At 42.9% G+C, this 22712-nt stretch overlaps 1 protein-coding gene across 2 annotated transcripts in view; it reads right to left on the reverse strand.

Moving 5' to 3' along the window:
- Positions 1-22712, reverse strand: part of LOC109907839 (chemokine-like protein TAFA-1) — a 234520-nt gene that overhangs the window by 15827 nt on the left and 195981 nt on the right. For both annotated transcript variants that reach the window (XM_020506203.2, XM_020506116.2), the window contains exon 3: positions 17857-17997. In XM_020506203.2, the coding sequence (XP_020361792.1) occupies positions 17857-17997 (141 nt within the window). The remainder of the gene's footprint in view (positions 1-17856; positions 17998-22712) is intronic.

Genomic DNA, 22712 nt, shown 5'->3' on the forward strand with positions numbered 1-22712 from the left:
AAAAGTAATTGCCTCTCATTAACATCTACAAAATACGTCCTCTAGCTATTAGACAAAACAAAACACCAAGATGTGTGCGTGTTTACGTGTGTGCGTTTGCCTGTACCTATTGTTGGTCTATTCAAACCTATAAAGTAAAGTATATACTTGGTGTCGTCCATGTATCTTGATGCTTCTGTTCCCAGTCACAGATTTGTTTTATATAGAACCTCTATTCCCATTGAAAGCAATGAGCCAGAGTATGTGTGGTATTTGTCCTGCATGATCTTATTTTCTCCCATAAAATTACTTGTACTATATGTACTTCAAGCTGCCAAGAAGGCATCATTATTCTCTCTTTAACTGGATAGGGTTGGAAGGTTAAATGGATAGGATTGGAAGGTTAAATGTCAAGATGTCAAGATAGACATTCGTTTTTCAAATTCACATCTTGTTTCACCTTTTTTGGCAAAAAAATGCTGCAGTCGGCGTAACCAAGGTTACGGGAAAGCAAGTCTCTGTAAGCACATCTTCACTTCTTATTATAAAAAAACACAGTGAAGTTCCTGTGCATCATTGTACACACTGTAGCAATATACATATGGAGAGAGAACAGGCTGAACTGTAGCCTACTCTCTCATACACTGAGAAGAACAGACTCATACATTGACTGCATTGGCTTAATAGAGACTGCTCAGTCAAGTATTAGCAATCCCCAGGCTTACCATCCTCCACTTTCTCTGAAGACAGTCAACCATCCTCTGAAGCTACCAGAGCTAGCAGAGCATTCACTTCCTCCGCATACGAATCAAACACACGTTGACCTCTACGCTCCCCCATGGCTGTTCACAACATAGAGTAATTAATTACCACACTCTCATCCATCATGATCTCTCTCTTTCTCTCTCTCTCTCTCTTGGCTTCACTGAATATGCATCCCATCTTAATGACACAGCAATCCCATGTGTGATGGGAGGAAACATTAGCTCACCTTGCAATCTATCACAGTCTTTCTGAGATGCTGCGATCTTTGTGTTTGTTTCCATGTTATTCTGTGATCTCTGATGTTGTTAAGTCTAGATTCCTGGATATTACAAAATGTGTACTGCATGGTTTCGTACTGGAGCCTGTTCTCTTTACTATTTATATATATATTAAACTGTTAATATTCATCTGTTGACCAGGCTATGTTAGAGCTGCAATCTGACATTGTTACCTTACAGAAAGCCCTGGATGATTTAAAACTTAATCTTAATGCGGGCTAGACTAAATACAGTTGAAGTCGAATGTTTACATACACCTTAGCCAAATACATTTAAACTCAGTTTCACAATTCCTGACATTTAATCCTAGTAACGATTCCCTGTCTTAGGTCTGTTAGGATCACCACTTTATTTTAAGAATGTGAAATGTCAGAATAATAGTAGAGAGAATGATATATTTCAGCTTTTATTTCTTTCATCACATTCCCAGTGGGTCAGAAGTTTACATACACTCAATTAGTATTTGGTAGCATTGCCTTTAAATTGTTTAACTTCGATCAAACGTTTCGGATAGCCTTCCACAAGCTTCCCACAATAAGTTGGGTGAATTTTGACCCATTCCTCCTGACAGAGCAGTTGTAACTGAGTTAGGTTTGTTGGCCTCCTTGCTCGCACACGCTTTGTCAGTTCTGCCCACAAATGTTCTATAGGATTGAGGTCAGGGCTGTGTGATGGTAACTCCAATACCTTGACTTTGTTGTCCTTAAGCCATTTTGCCACAACTTTGGAAGTATGCTTGCGATCATTGTCCATTTGGAAGACCCATTTGCGACCAAGCTTTAACTTCCTGACTGATGTCTTGAGATGTTGCTTCAATGTATCCACATAATTGCCCTGCCTCATGATGCCATTGTAACGGTTTTCCTCCTCTTCTGACACAAAAAACAACTACCCACCAACACCAGCTGGGAGCAGGCTACCTAAGTATGGTTCTCAATCGGAGACAACGATTGACAGCTGCCTCTGATTGGGAACCATACCAGGCCAAACACATAGAACTATAACACACAGAACAAACATAGAATGCACACCCCAACTCACGCCTTGACCAAACTAAAATAGAGACATAAAAAAGGAACTAAGGTCAGGATGTGACAGCCATCTATTTTGTGAAGTGCACCAGTCCCTCCTGCAGAAAACCACCCCCACAACATGATGCTGCCACCCCCATGCTTCACGGTTGGGATGTTGTTCTTTAGCTTGCAAACCTCCTCCTTTTTCCTCCAAACATAACGATGGTCATTATGGCCAAACAGTTCCATTTTTGTTTCATCAGACAAGAGGACATTTCTCCAAAAAGTAAGATTTTTGTCCCCATGTGCAGTTGCAAACCATAGTTTGTATTTTTTTAGCGTTTTTTGAGTAGTGGATTCTTCCTTGCTGAGCGGCCTTTCAGGTTATCTCGATATAGGACTCGTTTTACTGTGGATATAGATACCTTTGTACCTGTTTCCTCCAGCATCTTCACAAGGTCCTTTGCTGATGTTGTTCTGGGATTGATTTGCACTTTTTGCACCAAAGTAAAATCATCTCTAGGAGACAGAATACGTCTCCTTCCTGAGCGGTATGACGACTGCGTGGTCCCATGGTGTTTATACTTGCATACTATTGTTTATACAGATGAACGTGGTACCTTCAGGCATTTGGAAATTGCTCCCAAGGATGAACCAGACTTGTGTAGGTCTAGAATTGTTTATTGTGGAGGTCTTGGCTGATTTATTTTTATTTTCCCATGATGTCAAGCAGAGGCACTGAGTTTAAAGGTAGGCCTTCAAATACATCCACAGGTACACCTCCAATTGACTCAAATGATGTCGATTAGCCTATCAGAAGCTTCTAAAGCCATGACATAATTTTCTGGAATTTGCCAAGCTGTTTAAAGGCACAGTCAACTTAGTGTATGTGAACTTCTGACCCACTGGAATTGTGATACAGTGAGTTATAAGTGAAATAATTTGACTGTAAACAATTGTTATAAATATCACTTGTGTCATGCACGAAGTAGATGTCCTAACCGACTTGCCAAAACTATAGTTTGTAAACCATGTTTGGGATAGGGGGCACCATTTTCACATTCGGATGAAAAGCATGCCCAGAGTAAACTACCCGCTACTCAGGCCCAGAAGCTAATATATGCATATTATTAGTAGATTTCAATAGAAAACACTCGGAAGTTTCTAAAACTGTTTGAAGGATGTCTGTGAGTATAACAGAACTCATATGGCAGGCGAAAACCTGAGAAAAATCCAATCCGGAAGTGGGAAATCTGAGGTTTGTAGTTTTTCAAGTAATTGCTTTTTGAATATACAGTGTCTATGGGGTGATATTGCACTTCCTAAGGCTTCCACTAGATGTCAACAGTCTTTAGAACCTTGTTTCAGGCTTCTACTGTGAAGGGAGAGAGAATAAGAGCTGTTTGACTAAGGGGTCTGGCAGAAGGCCATGAGCTAAGTCAGGCGCACGGCCGTGAGAGCGAGCTGCATTTCCTTTTCATTTCTAAAGACAAAGGAATTGTCCCGTTGAAACATTATTGAAGATGTATGATAAAAACATCCTAAAGATTGATTCTATGCATCGTTTGACATGTTTCTACGGACTGTAATTGAACGTTTTTGACTTTTCGTCTGGACTTGCCCGCACCCTGTGAATTTCGATTGGTGAACTAAACGCGCTAACATAAAGGAGGTATTTGGACATAAAGATTAACTTTATCGAACTTATCAAACATTTATTGTGGAACTGGGCTTCCTGGGAGTGCATTCTGATGAAGATCATCAAAGGTAAGTGAATATTTATAACGCTATTTCTGACTTCTGTTGACTCCACAACATGGCGGGTATCTGTATGGCTTGGTTTTGGTCTCTGAGCGCTGTACTCAGATTATTACATGGTGTGCTTTTTCCGTAAAGTTTTTTAAAATCTGACACAGCGGTTGCGTTAAGGAGAAGTATATCTTCAATTCTATGCATATCACTTGTATCTTTTATCAAAGTTTATGATGAGTATTTCTGTAAATTGATGTGGCTCTCTGCAAATACGCTGGATGTTTTCGAGGCACAACATTACTGAACATAACGCGCCAATGTAAACTGAGATTTTTGGATATAAATATAAACTTTATCGAACAAAACATACATGTATTGTGTAACATGAAGTCCTATGAGTGCCATCTGATGAAGATCATCAAAGGTTAGTGATTCATTTTATCTCTATTTCTGCTTTTTGTGACTGCTCTCTTTGTCTGGAAAATGGCTGTATGTTTTTCTGTGACTTGGCGCTGACCTAGCATAATTGAATGTGTGCTTTCGCTGTAAAGTCGTTTTGATATCGGACACGATGGGTAGATTAACAAGAAGTTAAGCTTTAATTTGGTGTATTGCACTTGTGAATGTATGAAAGTTAAATATTAAAAAAATATATTTTAGAATTTTGCGATCTGCATTTCAGTGGATATTGGCTAGGGGTTCCGCTAGCCTTAAGAAGTTTTTTAACAAGAAATTTGTGGAGTGGTTGAGAAACGAGTTTTAATGACTCCAACCTAAGTGTATGTAAACTTCTGACTTCAACTGTGCATGTTGTTTTCTAGTTCTCAGAAGAACGTTTCCGATGGACTACATATTTATTAATTTAATCGTTCTCTCATTGATCAGGTTCCTGCCTTCAAATATCTGGGCATTTGGATTGACAAAACATATGGTTGAGCTAGTTAAAATTATCCCTTTTTTTTTTTAAATAGATCTTGCCACTCCCTAAATAGTCAGAAAGCAGATTGTACAGTCAACTTTCCTGCCAGTTCTTGATTATGGTGAGACCAGATTGCAGCAGCCACTACTCTTAAACCTTTGGATGCCGTCTACTATAGCGCCATTTGTTTTATCTCTGGTGACAGTTGTAATACTCACCACGGCATCCTGTATCAAAAGGTTAGCTGGTCATCATTAAAGTCCCATAGATCAATTTATTTCCCCCTTTTTGATTGCAAAGCCCTACTACCATTACCTAACTTCATTGCTAACGTATAAAAGCTACCAAACCCGCTCGCAGGATTGGTTTACTGTTGAGGTCCCTCTGGTCTCGACCAATTCCTCCTTTAGTTTCAGTGAATCACATTGTTGGAATAACTTACAAAATTCCTTGCATCTTGATTCCCTGGTGCCGCTAGGGCAGTTTAGGACTCTGGTGTTGAATTAATTCATTGAGGAGTGCAGTTGTTTCAATTGATTGTAGTGGTTTATTTGTTGAAATTGTGGTGTTGAGGTTGTGCCTTGTGGTTATTTGTATTTTCTCGTTTTAATTGTATTGCAAGTTGTTCTTCCTATTGTGAGAATACCATTGGGAACAAGACCCTGGTCTCAATTGGGCTACCCTGAATAAATACAAGTTCAGAAAATAATAAAATTAACTATTTTAGCCAGGACTAAGCAGGACAAACACCATCGTAAAAAAGTACAAAGCCTGGTGCTCCAGGTGACATGTCTGATCATTTTCCACAATTGATACTCTGCCACTTCCTGTGCTGCAATGAACATGTTTTCCATTAAGCTACTTTTTTTGCTCTGACCAGAAACACCTGGAAACTTGTTTTTCATTATACGAGCAGCGAGAAGGATTTATATTGAACACTTTGAATGCAGAATCCTCTCTAAATTGAAAATGGTAAAGTAATACCTGCAAAGTAAGAATCAATCCTTTGGAATGGAAAAGAGAGAGAGACAGACGGAGAAAGGAGAGAGAGAGAGAGAGAGAGAGAGAGAGGGGGCGAGAGAGCTGAGATTAAAACGTTGCCTCACCAGAGGGGTTGAAAGATGAGCTGTAGTTTGCATGACAGCAAAATGGTATTTACTATACTCCACGCCACACTGACTTCTCCTTACACTGTGTGCTGCAAAATATGCACTGTCTACGTGTGCGTTAGTCATAGGGCCAGCCAATTGTATATGCCTGTCAAACATCTCTCAGGGACACTAACCCCTGACCACATTATAAGCAGCATATGGCTTTCTGTGCAAGGGAATTAAATAGTCCAGAGTATCATGTCTACAGCAGTAATAATACAGACAAGATGTACACTACATGACCAAAAGAATGTGGACATCTGCTTGTCAAACATCTCATTCCAAAATCATGGGCATTAAAATGGAGTTGGTCCCCCCTTGCTGCCATAACAGTCTCCACTCTTCTGGAAAGGTTTTCTGCTAGTTTTTGGAACATTGCTGCGGGGACTTGCTTCCATTCAGCCACAAGAGCATTAGTGAGGTCGGGCACTGATGTTGGGCAATTAGGCCAGGTTTGCAGTCGGCATTCCAATTCATCCCAAAGGTATTCGATGGGGCTGAGGTCAGGACTCTGTGGCCAGTCAAGTTCTTCCACACCGATCTCAACAAACCTTTTCTGTATGGACCTTGATTTGTGCACGGGGGCATTGTCATGCTGAAACAGCAAAGGGCATTCCCCAAACATTCCCCCAACTAACAAAGTTGGAAGCACAGAATCGTCTAGAATGTCATTGCATGTTGTAGCGTTAAGATTTCCCTTCACTGGAACTTAGGGGCCTAGCCCAATCCATGAAAAACAGCCCCAGACCATTATTCCTCCTCCACCAAACTTTACAGTTGGCACTATTCATTCGGGCAGGTAGTGTTCTCCTGGAATCTGCCAAACCCAGATTCATCCGTTGGACTACCAGATGGTGAAGTGTGATTCATCACTCTAGAGAATGCGTTTCCACTGCTCCAGAGTCCAAAGGCGGCGAGCTTTACACACATGAAGCTCCCGACGAATAGTTATTGTACTGACATTGCTTCCAAAGGCAGATTGGATCTCGATAGTGAGTGTTGCAACGAAGGCAGACCATTTATACTCACTTCAGCACTCGGTGGTGCCATTCTGTGAGCGTGTGTGGCCTACCACTTCACGGCTGAGCCGTTGTTGCTCCTAGACATTTCCACTTCACAATAACAGCACTTACAGTTGACTGGGCAGATTTAGCAGGGCAGAAATTGGACGAACTGACTTGTTGGAAAGGTGGCACCCTATGTCAGTGCCATGTTGAAAGTCACAGAGCTCTTCAGTAAGGCCATTCTACTGCCAATGTTTGTCTATGGAGATTGCATGGATGTGTGCTCGATCCCCCCCTTTAGCAAAAGGTGTGGCTGAAATAGCCAAATCTACTAATTTGAAGGGGTGTCCACATACTTTTGCATATATAGTGTAAATTGGTAAGACAGTGGCAAACAGCAGCAGACTTCCTCATCTCAATCATAAGATCATCATCGTAAAAAGCCAAACTGAAACCCCAACTTAAATAGCAGGCCTTAACTTGGTAGCCCTTTCTGTGTGATCCAGTACATGTAGGGAGTCAGAGATCCGCAGGGGCTAAAGGAGAGGGTTAATGTCTCAGGGTTAATGTAGAGCTCCAGATCTTCTGAATCCAGGCCAGGATAACTCTTTCTCAGTGACCTTTGCTGCTGGGAAAGTGCCATTCTATGGGCTAGGATCCATTCCTCACTCCCCAGTGGCCCATTCCACCCTTACTGTACTTCCCCTTCCCCCTCTCCCACCACCAACACAAAAGTCACAACCACAACTCCTCCTGTTTCCTCCTCTCCCAAACAGTATGAAGGGGATGTGGATTACCAGAGCAGGACTGGTCATCTCAAACATGGTCTGTCTGTCTGTCCGTCCGTCTGTCTGTCACACTATTGGCAGAACCATGATTGATAAAGTACTGTATGACAGATTTCTCATATGTTAATTCCACCTTTACCTGTAGAGGTTAACCTCGTGGAGATAACAAATATTTTTCTAGAGAGTTGTGGTACAGACGAAGCAGCACGGCCAACAATATTACATGTCATTACAAACACTAATCTTTCCCTTGTCACTCAACAATCATCCTGTCACAAGGTTTGACATTAACGTTAATGGACAAACACATGAAAGGGGGGTCTGGAATCGATTGAAAATATGACATGACAGACCTTGTGCATATTATGGTCCTCTGTAGCTCAGTTGGTATAGCATAATGCTTGCACCACCAAGGTTGTGGGTTCAATTCCTGGGGCCGACCATGTGTGAAATGTATGCATGCGTGACTCTTAGTCACTTTGGAGAGAAGCGTCGGCTAAATGGCTTATATTATTTGTCCATCAAATACACAGTGGGGTAGTTACAGTATATGATAGATACATTGACCCAGACATGTCTGCCAGGTAACACAATGTTTGAACACCTTGACAGATGAGAGTCTGTCAAGGTGTTCAAAGAGACATGCCCTCGTTATACAGACACATGTCTGACAGTTCAATGAATAGCAAATGGTTTTTAACATCAGAACAAGCCTTAGAATGGTTGACTGGACTTGAATTAATCAAGGCAAAATGGATGGTTTTCCAATAGCTTCGGTGGCCCTCAGTGTCTTTCTCCTACGCCACTCAAATCGATCGCCTTGGGTCGGGATCAAGAGTGGAAAGCAATTAGGGTTTACATTTTCATGCTTTTCTGCAGGTGTTAATTTACAGTTTGGGGGCATGGATCAATGGCCCACACTGGACAACAGTGAACTGTCCCTACCTCCCTCTGCTTCTCTCTATTACCCCTCTGTCCCTCCGTGCCCCTCTGTCTGGCACCATGTCCCTCCAGCCTCTTATAGCCAGCAACACTCTCCCACTCTCCAATCAGTCTACCTCAGTCAGAGTCTGTCTCTGACCCATCAATCACATATGTCCATATTAATCAGTCATGAGTCCTCTCTCACCTGACCAGTAACAAAAACAACACACTGGGCAAACTAAGCTAAGAACACGGGGACTGAACACCTCCCTGGATCCAGGACTTCTGGATCCAGGACTGCAACTGGATCCAGGACTTCATGAAGGGTCGCCCCCAGGTGGGAAGGGTAGGCAACAACACATCTGCCACGCTGATCCTCAACACTGGGGATCCTCAGGGGTGCATGCTTAGTCCCCTCCTGTACTCCTTGTTCACCCACTCCAACACCATCATTAAGTTTGCTGACGACACAACAGTGGTAGCCTAATCACCGACAGCGATGAGACAGCCTATAGGAAGGAGGTCATAGACCTTGCAGTGTGGTACAAGGACAACAACCTCTCCCTCAATGTGAGGAAGACAAAGGAGCGAATCGTGGACTACAGGAAAAGGAGGGCCGAATTGGCCCCCATTAACACTGACGGGGCTTTAGTGGAGCTGGTTGTGAGTTTCAAGTTCCTCGGTGTCCACATCACCAACAAGACAGTTGTGAAGAGGGCACGACAACGCCTTTTCCCCCTCAGGAGACTGAAAAGATTTGCGTCTCCAAATCCTCAAAAAGTTTTACAACTGCACCATCGAGAGCATCCTGACCGGTTGCATCACCGCCTGGTATAGCAACTGCTCAGCATCCGGTCGTAAGGCGCTACAGAGGGTAGTCCGTTACGGCCCAGCACATCACTGCAGCCAAGCTTCCTGTCTCGTTATTGTTATTAAATTTTTTACTTTATTGTTAAATTTTTTACTTTATTTAGTAAATATTTTCTTAAGTCTATTTCTTGAACTACATTGTTGGTTAAGGGCTTGTAAGTAAGCATTTCATGGTAAGGTCTACAACTGTTGTATTCGGCGCAAGTGACAAATAAAATTTGATTTGATTTGATAAGCTGATTGATCTAATGAAGAGGCTCGGTCAGTCCTTACACAGGGAGATGAGCCTGGCTGTAATCCCAGGGAGACTGGCCAGTATGTAATGGCAGTAATAAGGCTGGAGAAGGTCAATAGAGCTGGGATAATGACGCCAGTGTGTAATTATGGAGGGGCCGAGACAGAGACCTCAGATCTGAGGTCGGATTCACAGGCCATTATTCTATATTAATCGTTGCTCTTCACAGTACCAGATTGGCTCTTGATTAGCTAGCTATTCAGACACTATCGTTTGGCATCTCAATCATTACATTTCCAACATGTTACAATCGTAATGACCACCTTTGGACCGCAGCCTGTATTTGTGGAATGCAACATGTGTGTATTTGTGTGTGTACTGTGTCTTGGAGTGTTTCTAAGAGTTATTCGTCTTGAAGTGTGCTCGAGTGGTTGTTGGAAAACTGTATTTCTTCTGATGAAAGAGTCTTTGAATTGTCCATTACTTGTCAATTCTAACAATGGCTCTTGCAAAAAAAGAATGTTGAGTATGGATAGAACATCAAAGTGTTCAGAAGTGAATTAGTCATTGTGGAAGTGTGAGGGGCGCAGAACACATAAAGAATAGCTCTGACTGTTTGAATGACTCCTGCCCCTAGTGAGGAACACGTCAGTTGAAAGGTCAAGTGTCTAATGATGTCTTCTATGGTGGAAGATGCGACAAAGTTAGAGGAAGTTAGCTACTGTATCGGGTTCTGGTCTATAATCTCAAATTTAACAAAAAAAACATCCTCTGACTCATATGCAGCCTTTAGTGTTTGTTTCGATTTGAACTCTGCTCATGTCGGGCGGTCATGCAGCGAGAAAGGAGGCATTTTTGGGGGATGCTACAGCACTGTGCTCCTGACCTTACCCTGGTACCCTGGGGCTGTATCAGCACCAGGTTCAGGCCTTGCAGGTTTGCCCCTTCACAGGTGGGTATATCCAGTGCTTCAGAAAGTATTCACACATCTTGACTTTTTCCACATTTAGTTGTGTTACAAAGTGGGATTTAATTGTCATTTTTTTGTCAATGGTCTACAAAAAATACTCTAATGTCAAAGTGGAAGAATGATATGTATATTTTATATACAGTGCATTCGAAGGTATTCAGACCCGTTGACGTTTTCCACATTTCTTTACATTACATCCTTATTCTAAAATGGATACAATTGTTTTTCCCCTCATCAATCTACACACAATACCCCATAATGACAAAAAAAATAAAAAATCCCCTCTATCCTTGCTAGTCTCCCAATCCCTGCCACTGAAAAACATATCCACAGCATGATGCTGCCACCACCATTGTTCAGGTTAGGGATGGTGCCAGGTCTCCTCCAAATTTGACGCTTGGCATTCAGGCCAAAGAATTCAATCTTGGTTTAAAATACAGAGAATCTTGTTTCTTTAGGTGCCTTTTGGCAAACTCCAAGTGGGCTGTCATGTGCCTTTTACTGAGGAGTGGCTCTATGATAAAGGCCTGATTGGTGGAGTGCTGCAGTGATGGTTGTCCTTCTGGAAGGTTCTCCCATCTCCACAGAGGAACTCTGAAGCTCTGTCAGAGTGGCGATTGGGTTCTTGTTCACCTCCCTGACCAAAGCCCTTCTCCACCGATTGCTCAGTTTGGCCGGGCGGCCAGCTCTAGGAAGAGTCTTGGTGGTTCCAAACTTGGGGATCTTCAATGCTGCAGAAATATTTTGGTACCCTTCCCGAGTTCTGTGACTCGACACAATCCTGTCTCGGAGCTCCAAGAACAATTCGATCTCATGGCTTGGACTTTGCTCTGACATGCACTGTCAACTGTGGGACCTTATATAGACAGTTGTGTGCCTTTCCAAATCATGTCCAATCAATTGAATTTACCACAGGTGAACTCCAATCAAGTTGTAGAAACATCTCAAGGGTGATCAATGGAAACAAGATACACCTGAGCTCAATTTCGAGTCTCATAGCAAAGTGTCTGAATATTTATGTAAATAAGGTATTTCTGTTTTTTATTTTTAATACATTTGCAAACATTTCTGAAAACCTGCTTTCGTTTTGTCATAATGGGATATTGTGTGTAGATTGATGAGAAAAGAAAAAAAAAACTATTTTAGCTGTAACGTAAAAAATGTGGAAAAAGTAAAGGGGTCTGAATACTCTCGGAATTGCCATAGATATATATATAACAGTGTATGTCTGAGCAAAAACCAAGCCACGAGGTCGAAATATTTGTCCGTAGAGCTCCGAAACAGGATTGTGTTGAGGCACAGAACTCCTGATTAGATAAGTATTCAACCCCCTGAGTCAATGTTATAATAACCTTTGGCAGTGATTAGCCTTTTGTGGTAAGTCTATAAACACCTGGATTTTCCCATGATTCTTTTTAAACTCTTCAAGCTCTGTCAAGTTGGTTGTTGATCATTGTTAGACAGCCATTTTCAAGACAATTTAAGTCAAAACTGTAACAAAGCCACTCCAACTATTCTGTACAGGCTTCCTTCTTTTCACTCTGTCATTTAGGTTAGTATTGTGGAGTAACTACAAAAATCACTACTTGACTGATGGACCTTACAGATGTATGTGTGGGGTATAGAGATGTGCTAGTCATTCAAAAATCATGTTAACCACTGTTATTGCACACAGAGTGAGGCCATGCAACTTGTGATGTGACTTGTTAACCACTGTTATTGCACACAGAGTGAGGCCATGCAACTTGTGATGTGACTTGTTAACCACTGTTATTGCACACAGAGTGAGGCCATGCAACTTGTGATGTGACTTGTTAACCACTGTTATTGCACACAGAGTGAGGCCATGCAACTTGTGATGTGACTTGTTAAGCACATTTAATGTAAAACATTCAAAATGCTAAATTCCAGTTTGACATTATGGGGTGTTGTGTGTCGATCAGTGAAATACAATTTCCATTTTCTCCATTTTAAATTCAGGCTGTAAAGCAACAAATTGGGAAAAAGTCAAGGGGTGAGAATACATTCTCAAAGCCAGAAGTGAGTGAACCATACTGGGACGGACAGAGGTCTTCCAATAAGTGGATTTTATGTTCATTTTGTGTGACTTTCTTTAGATGTCATAGGATTTAGACTTTGCACTGTCAACTTTGAGGCAAGGTAATCATGGAAAGCCAGGCCTGCTTTAATTCATCCACACAGACACACAGCCAGCATAAGTGTTATAGAAAAATACCAGATGTTTTAAATGCAACGTGACTGATTTATTCCTGCACTTCAGGATGATACTACTGCATTGTATTTTGAAATATGTAGCATGTCACATCTCCAGATATAATTAGGAGTTTTCTTTTTGAAACATAGATATTACTAATCATGGCAATGGCCTTGCGTACAGTATGTATGGAAAGACAATGTCTTTTGACGGGCCTCATCGAAGTACGCTGTTTATTCCGAGTGCTTTGATATCCTGTAGCTGGCTTCATTCAGATGGTTCCTTTGATCAGCAGAGTGTGTGGATGATCAGGTATCTCTTTCTACCCTTGAAGAAGCTCGCGTTTATGTGTGCTTTCTCCCCGTACGTACCATGTCAACCTGTCATGCTCAGCAATACCCGCCCGCAGCCAAACAGGAGAGTTCATTCCCCATCAGTGGCTAGCACCACGCTTAATATGCTCAAGAGGGAAAATAAATGTGTGTGTGATGCATGTGTGTATGAGAGAACGTGTGTGTGTTTTGCTTATGTTAAGAGATCATCACTGATAGACACACACCTACTATGTATATTCTTTGTGGCAGCGGAGGTGCAAACAGCCTTTGTGTGTGTGTGTGTGTGTGTGTGTGTGTGTGTGTGTGTGTGTGTGTGTGTGTGTGTGTGTGTGTGTGTGTGTGTGTGTGCACCTGCTGTCACGCTGGTATAAATGATTCGGGTGAGACAGGAATTCGTAATAGCGGTTTTTATTGACCTAAATTAGGGCCTGCCATGTAAAGGCATGGGGACGAAGCTCAAACAAACACGTAACAAAACACAGGGTTGAAACCCAAAACAAAAGAGCGAGGAGCACCTCAAATAAATAACACAAGCACACAATGATTAACCCACGGAACGAGACCCATAATCATCTGCGCAATCCACAATGACACGAAAGCCAAAACACATAGGACAACGACACCGGCCTCGAGGACAATCACAGGAACGCAGTGCGGGTCGATCAAGACCAGATGCAGCTGCCGAAGTTGCATCGTCTTTGGACGAACCAGTAGCAGTGGCGACGGACCGGTTGTGGCGGTGTCGGACGGGCCAGTTGTAGCTGCTGAAGAGGCGTTGTCGGACAGACCCATTGTGGTGACGTCGGACGACCCAGTTGCAGTTCCCGAAGTTGTGGCGGGGGCCTGGACGGACCAGTCACAGCGTCTTCGGACGGGCCATTCCCTCTTTCTCCCTTAATGGTATACAAAACACAGGGTAGAAACCCAAACAAAAGAGCGAGGAGTACCCCAAATAAATAACACGCGCACAGCGTTTAACCCACGGGACGAGACCCGCAATCATCTGCGCAATCACACGCACCAACAGAAATTGTAACAATAATGGACAGCCCAATGGAAACCAAAGGGCACACTTATACAAGTACTAATCACTGGGAATAGTGGACAGGTGTGGGCAATTAAAGTTCCAGAGGGATCCATGACACGTGTGTGCAGAAAGTGTGTGTACAGTACTTGTGCACTTGCATATCTCAGAACAGGATAAAGGCAGCGGTGCAGTGACAGCATCTAATCTGAGCGTATTTGATTGGCCTAGCATGGGCTGTTAGAAATAAGCAGCAGCGTTTGACTTGTTAAAAGGGATGTTCCTAACTAAGAGTCTTGTTGGCCCTGACATAACTGGGACGTAGTTCTCTTTGTCAATGCTAATAATCAATTCACATGCTGGGAAAAAGCTGACAGCACTCCCCCACTGACTGTGTTTGGCGCCAGCCTCCAACACAAGCACCACATTCCCATGCATTAATACATAACCCAATCAGTTACCAATCCCAGAGGAAGCATCACACACAGATACTGATCAATAATATCTACAAAGGAGTAAACATTACATATAAAACAATGTCATTGGATTAATGGTTTGATTGTTTGATGCTAAAGACAGTTAATACACCCAGGATTCTGTCTCAAAGACTTTATCTGATGAAAGAAGGGTACGTCTTGCCACTTATACAGTACAGGACTTGGTGCATGTGAAGGGAAGCTTAGTGTGTGTGTGTGTGTGTGTCTGTGTTCAAGTGTGTATTTATGTGTGGTTGTGTCCAATGTATGTGTATGGAATAGTCACAGCGGGTATCCCCTTGAGGGCGAAATGAGCCAGCCTGGGTGGTAGCATCATTTCTCATCAAAGATTAAGCATTAATAACGGGAGACCTGGGGATGAGTTCAATCTTTTTAGCCAGGCTAGTGCACCCTTCACACCACTGAGGGGAAGTCACAGAACACTGACTACCCAGGTCTATAAACCCTCACCCTCACAGAGTTGAACAGGGGCCCACAGAACCCACACAAACAGCAGACAACATCTCTCGCTTCTCACACTCTCTCTCTCTCTCTCATCTCTCTCTCTCTCTCTCTGTGTCTCTCTCTCTGTGTGTCTCCCTCTCTCTCTCTGTGTGTCTCTTTCTCTTTGTGTATTTCTCTCTCTCTCTCGGTGTCTCTGTGTCTCTCTCTCTCTATCTATCTATCTTCTATCTATCTATCTATCTATCTATCTATCTAATCTATCTATCTATCTATCTATCTATCTATCTATCTATCTATCTATCTATCTATCTATCTATCTATCTATCTATCTATCTATCTATCTATCTATCTATCTATCTATCTATCTATCTATCTATCTATCTATCTATCTATCTATCTATCTATCTATCTATCTATCTATCTATCTATCTATCTATCTATCTATCTATCTATCTATCTATCTATCTATCTATCTATCTATCTATCTATCTATCTATCTATCTATCTATCTATCTATCTATCTATCTATCTCTCTCTCTCTCTCTCTCTCTCTCTCTCTCTCTCTCTCTCTCTCTCTCTATCTTTCCTTCCCTCTCTTTCTGTGGTGCTCACTGCTGGAACATTGCTGCCCAGTGACTTGTCATTTCCATTTATCCCCACTCTCTTTATAATAGGTTGCTAATCAATACAGTAACAGGTACAGGGATTCTTCCCTCACTGCAGGACCCAGGAGCACAGAGGCATGAAGTGTGAACATCTCCCAGCCCTCCCTCCTCCCTCCCTCCTCCCTCCCTCCCTCCCTCCCTCCCTCCCTCCCTCCCTCCCTCCCTCCCTCCCTCCCTCCCTCCCTCCCTCCCTCCCTCCTCCCCATCCTCTCCATCCTCTCCTATCTGTTCATTCTCCCTTCCCCACCACCTCACTCCCTATCCTCTCCAATCTATTCATTCTCCCTTTCCCACCACCTCACCCCCCTCATCCTCTCCATCCTCACCTATCTATTCATTCTCCCTTTCCCACCACCTCACCCCCCTCATCCTCTCCATCCTCTCCAATCTATTCATTCTCCCTTCCCCACCACCTCACTCCCCATCCTCTCCATCCTCTCCAATCTATTCATTCTCCCTTCCCCACCACCTCACTCCCCATCCTCTCCATCCTCTCCAATCTGTTCATTCTCTCACTCTCCATCCTCTCCATCCTCTCCAATCTATTCATCCTCCCTTCCTCACTCCCCATCCTCTCCATCCTCTCCAATCTATTCACTCTCCCTTCCCCACCACCTCACTCCCCATCCTCTCCATCCTCTCCAATCTGTTCATTCTCTCACTCTCCATCCTCTCCATCCTCTCCAATCTATTCATCCTCCCTTCCCCACCACCTCACTCCCCATCCTCTCCATCCTCACCTATCTATTCATTCTCCCTCCCTCCCTTCCCTCCTCTCCATCCTCTCCATCCTCTCCTATCTATTCATTCTCCCTTCCCCACCAACTCACTCCCCATCCACTCCATCCTCTCCTATCTGGATCCTATCAACTGATCACATCAAGGCAGTGTAAATATAGAAATCAGTTTTTGTTATGTGGAGGCCATGTTTAGTTAACACACACAAACAATTGTCCAGAGGGCCATGGTTAAAACATGTTGTCATGGTAGAGTGGAGGAGACATTGTTTGGTTGGCTGTCTAGTCTGTGTGGGGACAAAACTGTCTGCTGGAAGAACTGCAGTGCTGTTTTCAAGGTTAGAACTCTTTAAATGTTTCTTTCAGAGGGGTTTCCCCTTTGTGAAATGCACTGAGCATGCTTTCTTAAGAGTCAACCAAGTTCGGAGTCCTTAGCCTTAAAGGTTTATGCAGTTGGTTTGAGGATGAAATCGCAAAGTTTTGTGTCTCAAGACTCATATCTAATTCATATTCCAGAACTGATCAAGATGGAGCAAGCCAAGGGATTGAAGAGGGCAGACGTGCACCCCGTCATTGCAATGTCTTTCATAATGAAGACGTCTCGGTGTCGTTCCTTTGTGAGGCCAGCCTAGATGACTTTCATCTTTGAGGGGTTTGAGGTGAAACTATAAAGAGGGCATCAGGATACATGAGTACTGAAGGCGTGAAGGAGATAGGCTCTCTGAGCTGTTCTATCCCACTGTGCTTGTGACTGCCTGTGCTCTCCATTCCCCTGTAACTGTGTTGATTATTTTCCTCAGTTAGGCGTTTCAGGTGTGTCAGCCCAGGGGTTGCCAGAGTTGTGTTTTTCATTTATTCATTTATGAACCTATGCTGCCTTGGGCCATGCAATGTGAAACATGGGCCATTCCCAGGTGCTCAACAGTGCACCTGAGGTATTGATTGTCTCCCTTTGCAGCACTTACCCAGGTTCAACTTAGTCTCCAACTAAGAGTGCTTAATTATCTTAAATGACTTCACTAAGACAGAAGAGAGTCATGCAGGAATGAGCCGCATTAGGAGGAAAAGAGATTAAACACCTCAGCATGTGGCTGTCTCTCTCAAACGTAATGTTAGAATTACAATGTTATTAACTACTGTAAAAAAGTACCTCTAAACTACATTTCTTTTTACAATAAAACATCTGACTACTAAGCCAATGATGGATACAACACATATGACATACAGTATGTAGGAAAACAAAACATATGTGTTGATGAAAGTAAATAACATACTATGAACATGTCCTTACCGTCCACACAAGAGGGTTTGTTGCGTGTCGTCCCGGCCACTTTCCCTGGTAGACAGGAGCACTTGACGGTCTGGGAGCGCTCCTCAATACGGTTCTTATTACAGCACCGGTGGGCTGCGATCACCTCACACGTCCCTCCTTCTGAGGACACACACAGAGGGACAGACTGGTTAGCCTACCACAGGGGAGCTGAGGAGTTTGATTGTGTCACGTATACTCCCTCTCTGGCCTCTAGGTCACCACACTGCTGATTATTACACACACTTGTCACCATTGTCATGTGCACCTGGACTCCATCACCTCCTTGATTACCTGCCCTATTTATGTCCCTCCCTTTGGTTCCCTCCCCAGGCGTTATGGTTTCTGTATCTGTTTCATGTCGGTGCGCTGTTCGTGTTTCTTGTTTTGTTCATGTTGGTTTATTTATTAAATGTATTCACTCCCTGAACTTGCTTCCTGACTCTCAGCGTACATCGTTACAGATTGGATAATTACCGTGCAGCATACAGTATACTAGAACGTCAAGAGTAGGATTCATGTTGGATTATAAATTGGTATATGCGGATGGGAAGAAAATGGTATGCTAGAAATAAAATAAATCCCTGCTGTGAATAATAAAATGTAATACATCATCTACAGTGGACTATAAAAAAACACATTGTGCTAAATAAGACCACTGTGCTTCTTTTAATTTGCTTCTACTGTATGGTTATAAATATTATCTTAAAAAATGATGAGGTTAAAAACATTTATGTTGTTTTTACCATCCTGAACTTTAATCATTAGTTCATATCATCATATGCTGCATGCAAATGTTAAAAACCCTGCTGAAAATAAAATAAATTCACATCATTATAAACGTAAGTCACACAACATGCAATTACTATGTTATCCTTTTCACCACAGCATGCGTTGCAAATTGCCCCTAGAGGCATTTAGATTATTCTAATTTGACTCTCAGAGTTCCTCACTCCATACAAATCACTCCCTGATGATGAGGAAATGATGCTCTGCTCTCACATTAATGTGGCTGTCTTTGCATCCCTGAGATCCTGCATATGATATTCATATGTTCCAGTAGGTGAGAAATGCTCCTGGGGTTCTGGAGTGAAGGCCTGGAGATACAGAGCAATTACGCTCCTCTCATTATGACTACATCAGTTCTTTACCAGGCTGACTGGGTTAAACCAGCCTCCATTCACTCCACTCACAATGGCTCTCCTGCAGAGGTGATATCATTCACAACAACTGCAGCACAATGGACCTTGTTTTGACAAAAGACAGTGTCAGACAAATTCAGAGAGAGAAGAGGAGAAACCCGCCAATACCACTGGTGGGTCCAAGTAACAAGAGGGATCGCCCCGGGGAGTGAGGGGCTGATGGGGCCTAGGGACGTCCCTCCTTGTCTAAAGAGAGAGAGAGGACGGCAGAGGGATAGGGGGATGGAGACAGAGGGAGAGGGCAGGGGCCTGACAGAGCCCGCAACTGGGTCGGTGAGTAATGACGGAGACTCTGGGAGTGCCCCTTTCACACAATTATAAGGTGGCTGGCTAATGCAGCCAGAGGAGATGCAGGAGAGGGGCCCTAAATCACTGTGTGGCCCTCTCCTCATGCCCCAGGAAAAACTCTTTATCTTCCTGCGACAGCCATCGCCACAGACACCACCGTCCAACAGTTAAACTGGGAGCTCATCCGAGGACACGGAGGGGAGGAGAGAAGGATAATTGGAGAAAGAGTAGTGGCAAACAGGAGCCAAAGAACACTTCCTCTTTTGTAGCAGTGTGTTTTTCTTTATGGTGGCTTTGCATTTTAAACATGGTGATAAAATTGTTATATTTTTTTATTGAAGGCAGGCCCTGTAAATGTCTGAAGTGGCTGGATCCTGAAAAAAGATCTGAGCTGAGCTCTCACCGGGATGGACAGGTTTGGTAACACTTTCCTGCTCACATGTTCATCAAGGGCTGCCATGCCCAGACCACAGGCAGTGGGGACTGGGATTAAAAGGAGAACATTTGCAGTCATGTTGACCGCCGCTGTCCTGCAGTATTAATGTCACTCTCCACAAGCTTAGGTGTTGATATATCGGGCCATGAGGCAGAACACAAACCATAGAAGTGAGGAAGTAATCCCTTGAGTGCGCTATATTTAAACCGCAAAACCCACAATATGCTGGACTAGTTGAATATTTTACTGGTAGTTTCCTGCCTGGAGACATGCTTTCAAGTCTGTGGTAGAGGCAGAACTCACAAAATGTCCACTTTCAAGTCATGTCTACCAAGAGAATATTTATCTAACCCCCTGGCCTTTTATCGGTTGGTCTAAAACCACAATGATTCCATCAGACTCCTTAATGCTGAAAATGCATTTCCATGAGGAATCAGCTGTTTTGTCCATAGGAAATATAAAGCCCTCTGATGACTATGTATGAACAGCTTTTCAAAGGATATTCAAAGACTATGGTATCTTCCAACCTCTTTATCTGACCCCCATATGGGCTGCTTGATCAAAACATAGCACTTGTATGTTTGTGTGGTTGTGTGTATGAGTTTGTCTCCGTGCATGCTTGCGTGTGTGTGTATGTGTGTGTTATTTAGTTCCAGACCCTGGGGTCAGGTAAGCAGCTCTTTGTCCAGCCATCAGCCAGGTGGACATTAGAGCAGTTTACTCAGTACCATCTGTGCAGACAGAGAATGAGAGCCATACAATGGGACTGCTCTGACACCACGGGGCCAGAGGAGAGAGATACTACGAGGACAAATGGCCACTTGGATAGTACATTATGCTGTCCACATAAACCTAAGCTAATTTGGACTATGTCAGCACGGGGCAAATATTTGTCTATTACCCTGTTTGTGTGTACATGCATGCCTGTGTGTGCACCTGGCCTATGTGTGTGTGTGTATTTGTCTCTGTGTGTATGTGAATGTAAGCAAGGTGAAATGTACATATACATTGAGTGTAGAAAACATGAAGAACACCTACTCTCTACATGACATAGACTGATCAAGTGAATCCAGGTGAAAGCTATGATCCTTTATTGATGTCACTTGTTAAAGATGCACTAGGCAGAAATTGCTACGACATTTCTTGGTTGATAAAATTCTAATAGTTAACCTAATTTTAGTTTATGTGACAAAACAAGCAAGGATAGTGTAGAGAATCATTGTTCTATCTAAACCGCTGTGAAATATCTTTTCCATAATGAAATATGTTGTATTTTCAGCTGTTTGAAGCTGGTGTACAAAAACGAAAGCAAAAGATGAAAAAACGGGAAGCATAAAAATATTGCACATACAGTAGAACAGATATACTGCTTCATAGAATTGCTTTCAATGAGCATGACAGATCTATAACACACTTTTCTATGTGAATTTGGTCGGGTCGCCCAAAAAGTTACATATTTCAGCTTTAAATCCACTTCAATCATGTAGATGAAGGGGAGGTGACAGGTTAAAGAAGGATGTTTAAGTCTTGAGACAATTGAGACATGGATTGTGTATGTATGCCATTCAGAGGGTGAATGGGCAAGGCAAAATATTTAAGTGAACGAGGATGGTACTAGGTGCCAGGCACACCGGTTTGTGTCAAGAACTGCAACACTGCTGGGTTTTTCACGCTCAACAATTTCCCGTGTCTATCAAGAATGTTCCATAACCCAAAGGACATCCAGACAACATGACACAACTTTGGGAATTATTGGCGTAAACATGGGCCAGCATCCATGTGGAACGCTTTTGACACCTTGTACAGTCCATGCCTCAATGAATTGAGTCTGTTCTGAGAGCAAAAGGGGGTGCAACTCAATATTAAGAGGTGTTCTTAATGTTTTGTACACTCAGTGTACACGTGAGTGTGTGTTTGATGGATGGACCGTTTACAGGCTGTCACAGCAGCTAAAGGGGTTAATCCAAACAGGTCAGATGGAGTAGGTGGTTCTGCTCTCTACCCTTTGGGTGGATGAGGTGAAGGGCATCAACGAGAGCATCGACTGGTCATTTTTCTCCTCGGAGCCCACGGTGACTTCAGTCATTAGACAACGCGATTAAGTGATTATGTTTAAGGAAATCGATGCTTCATTGTTTTCATCTTAGCCCAACGGCCAATTAAAACCCAACTAATGAGAGAGCGCTTCAATATGAAGAGATAGAAGAGGTGAGAAATGGAAGCTTACAGGTCAGCCATTATTCACAATATTGAATTAACGGCTCACCATTAAAAAGCACAGAGAAACAAGTTTGAAAGATATAGTACAGTAAGATTGGAAAGTCTTTGCGCTCATGTACTGTATATTGTGCACTTCCACACATACATCCAGTATGGCTCTCCAATGACAACATCAGGCAAAGGGAACATTTGCAAGAGAGCAAAGGAGCCTTGTGTTATAGACAGGGAGGTTTCCAGCTACTCACTCCCCTCTCACTAAATCTGGCCAGTTCAGACAACGAGACAATAGCAGTGTTTGTGTCTATGTCAGTACAGAGATAACTGCCTCTAATCTATGCTGAGTTTGCCTCTCTCTCTCTCTCTCTCTCTCTCTCTCACTCTCACTCCAAGAGTGGCCATTAAGCCGGTATGTATTGCTGAAACAACAAACTCCACAAATTGAGAAGTTCAGTCTAAATCACTCAGTGACGGCCTCTCAACCCACAACATCTTAATCACAATGCACTCAAGAGAAGATGTGTTCGTTCCATTTTCTTTCATGTTTGAGGGGGTCTTTTGTTTTGGCTTCCTTCGTTCTACCTCTTCTCTGTGTGGGGTTTTAATCACTAACTGACAGCACAAAGTTTAGTTTAAATGGGCAGAAAGACTCAATCGCAGGAGTGTGGTTATAATGATTTTATCTTTCAATAAGT

This window comes from Oncorhynchus kisutch, linkage group LG1 (genome assembly GCF_002021735.2).
Source record: "Oncorhynchus kisutch isolate 150728-3 linkage group LG1, Okis_V2, whole genome shotgun sequence".
NCBI lineage: Eukaryota > Metazoa > Chordata > Actinopteri > Salmoniformes > Salmonidae > Oncorhynchus > Oncorhynchus kisutch.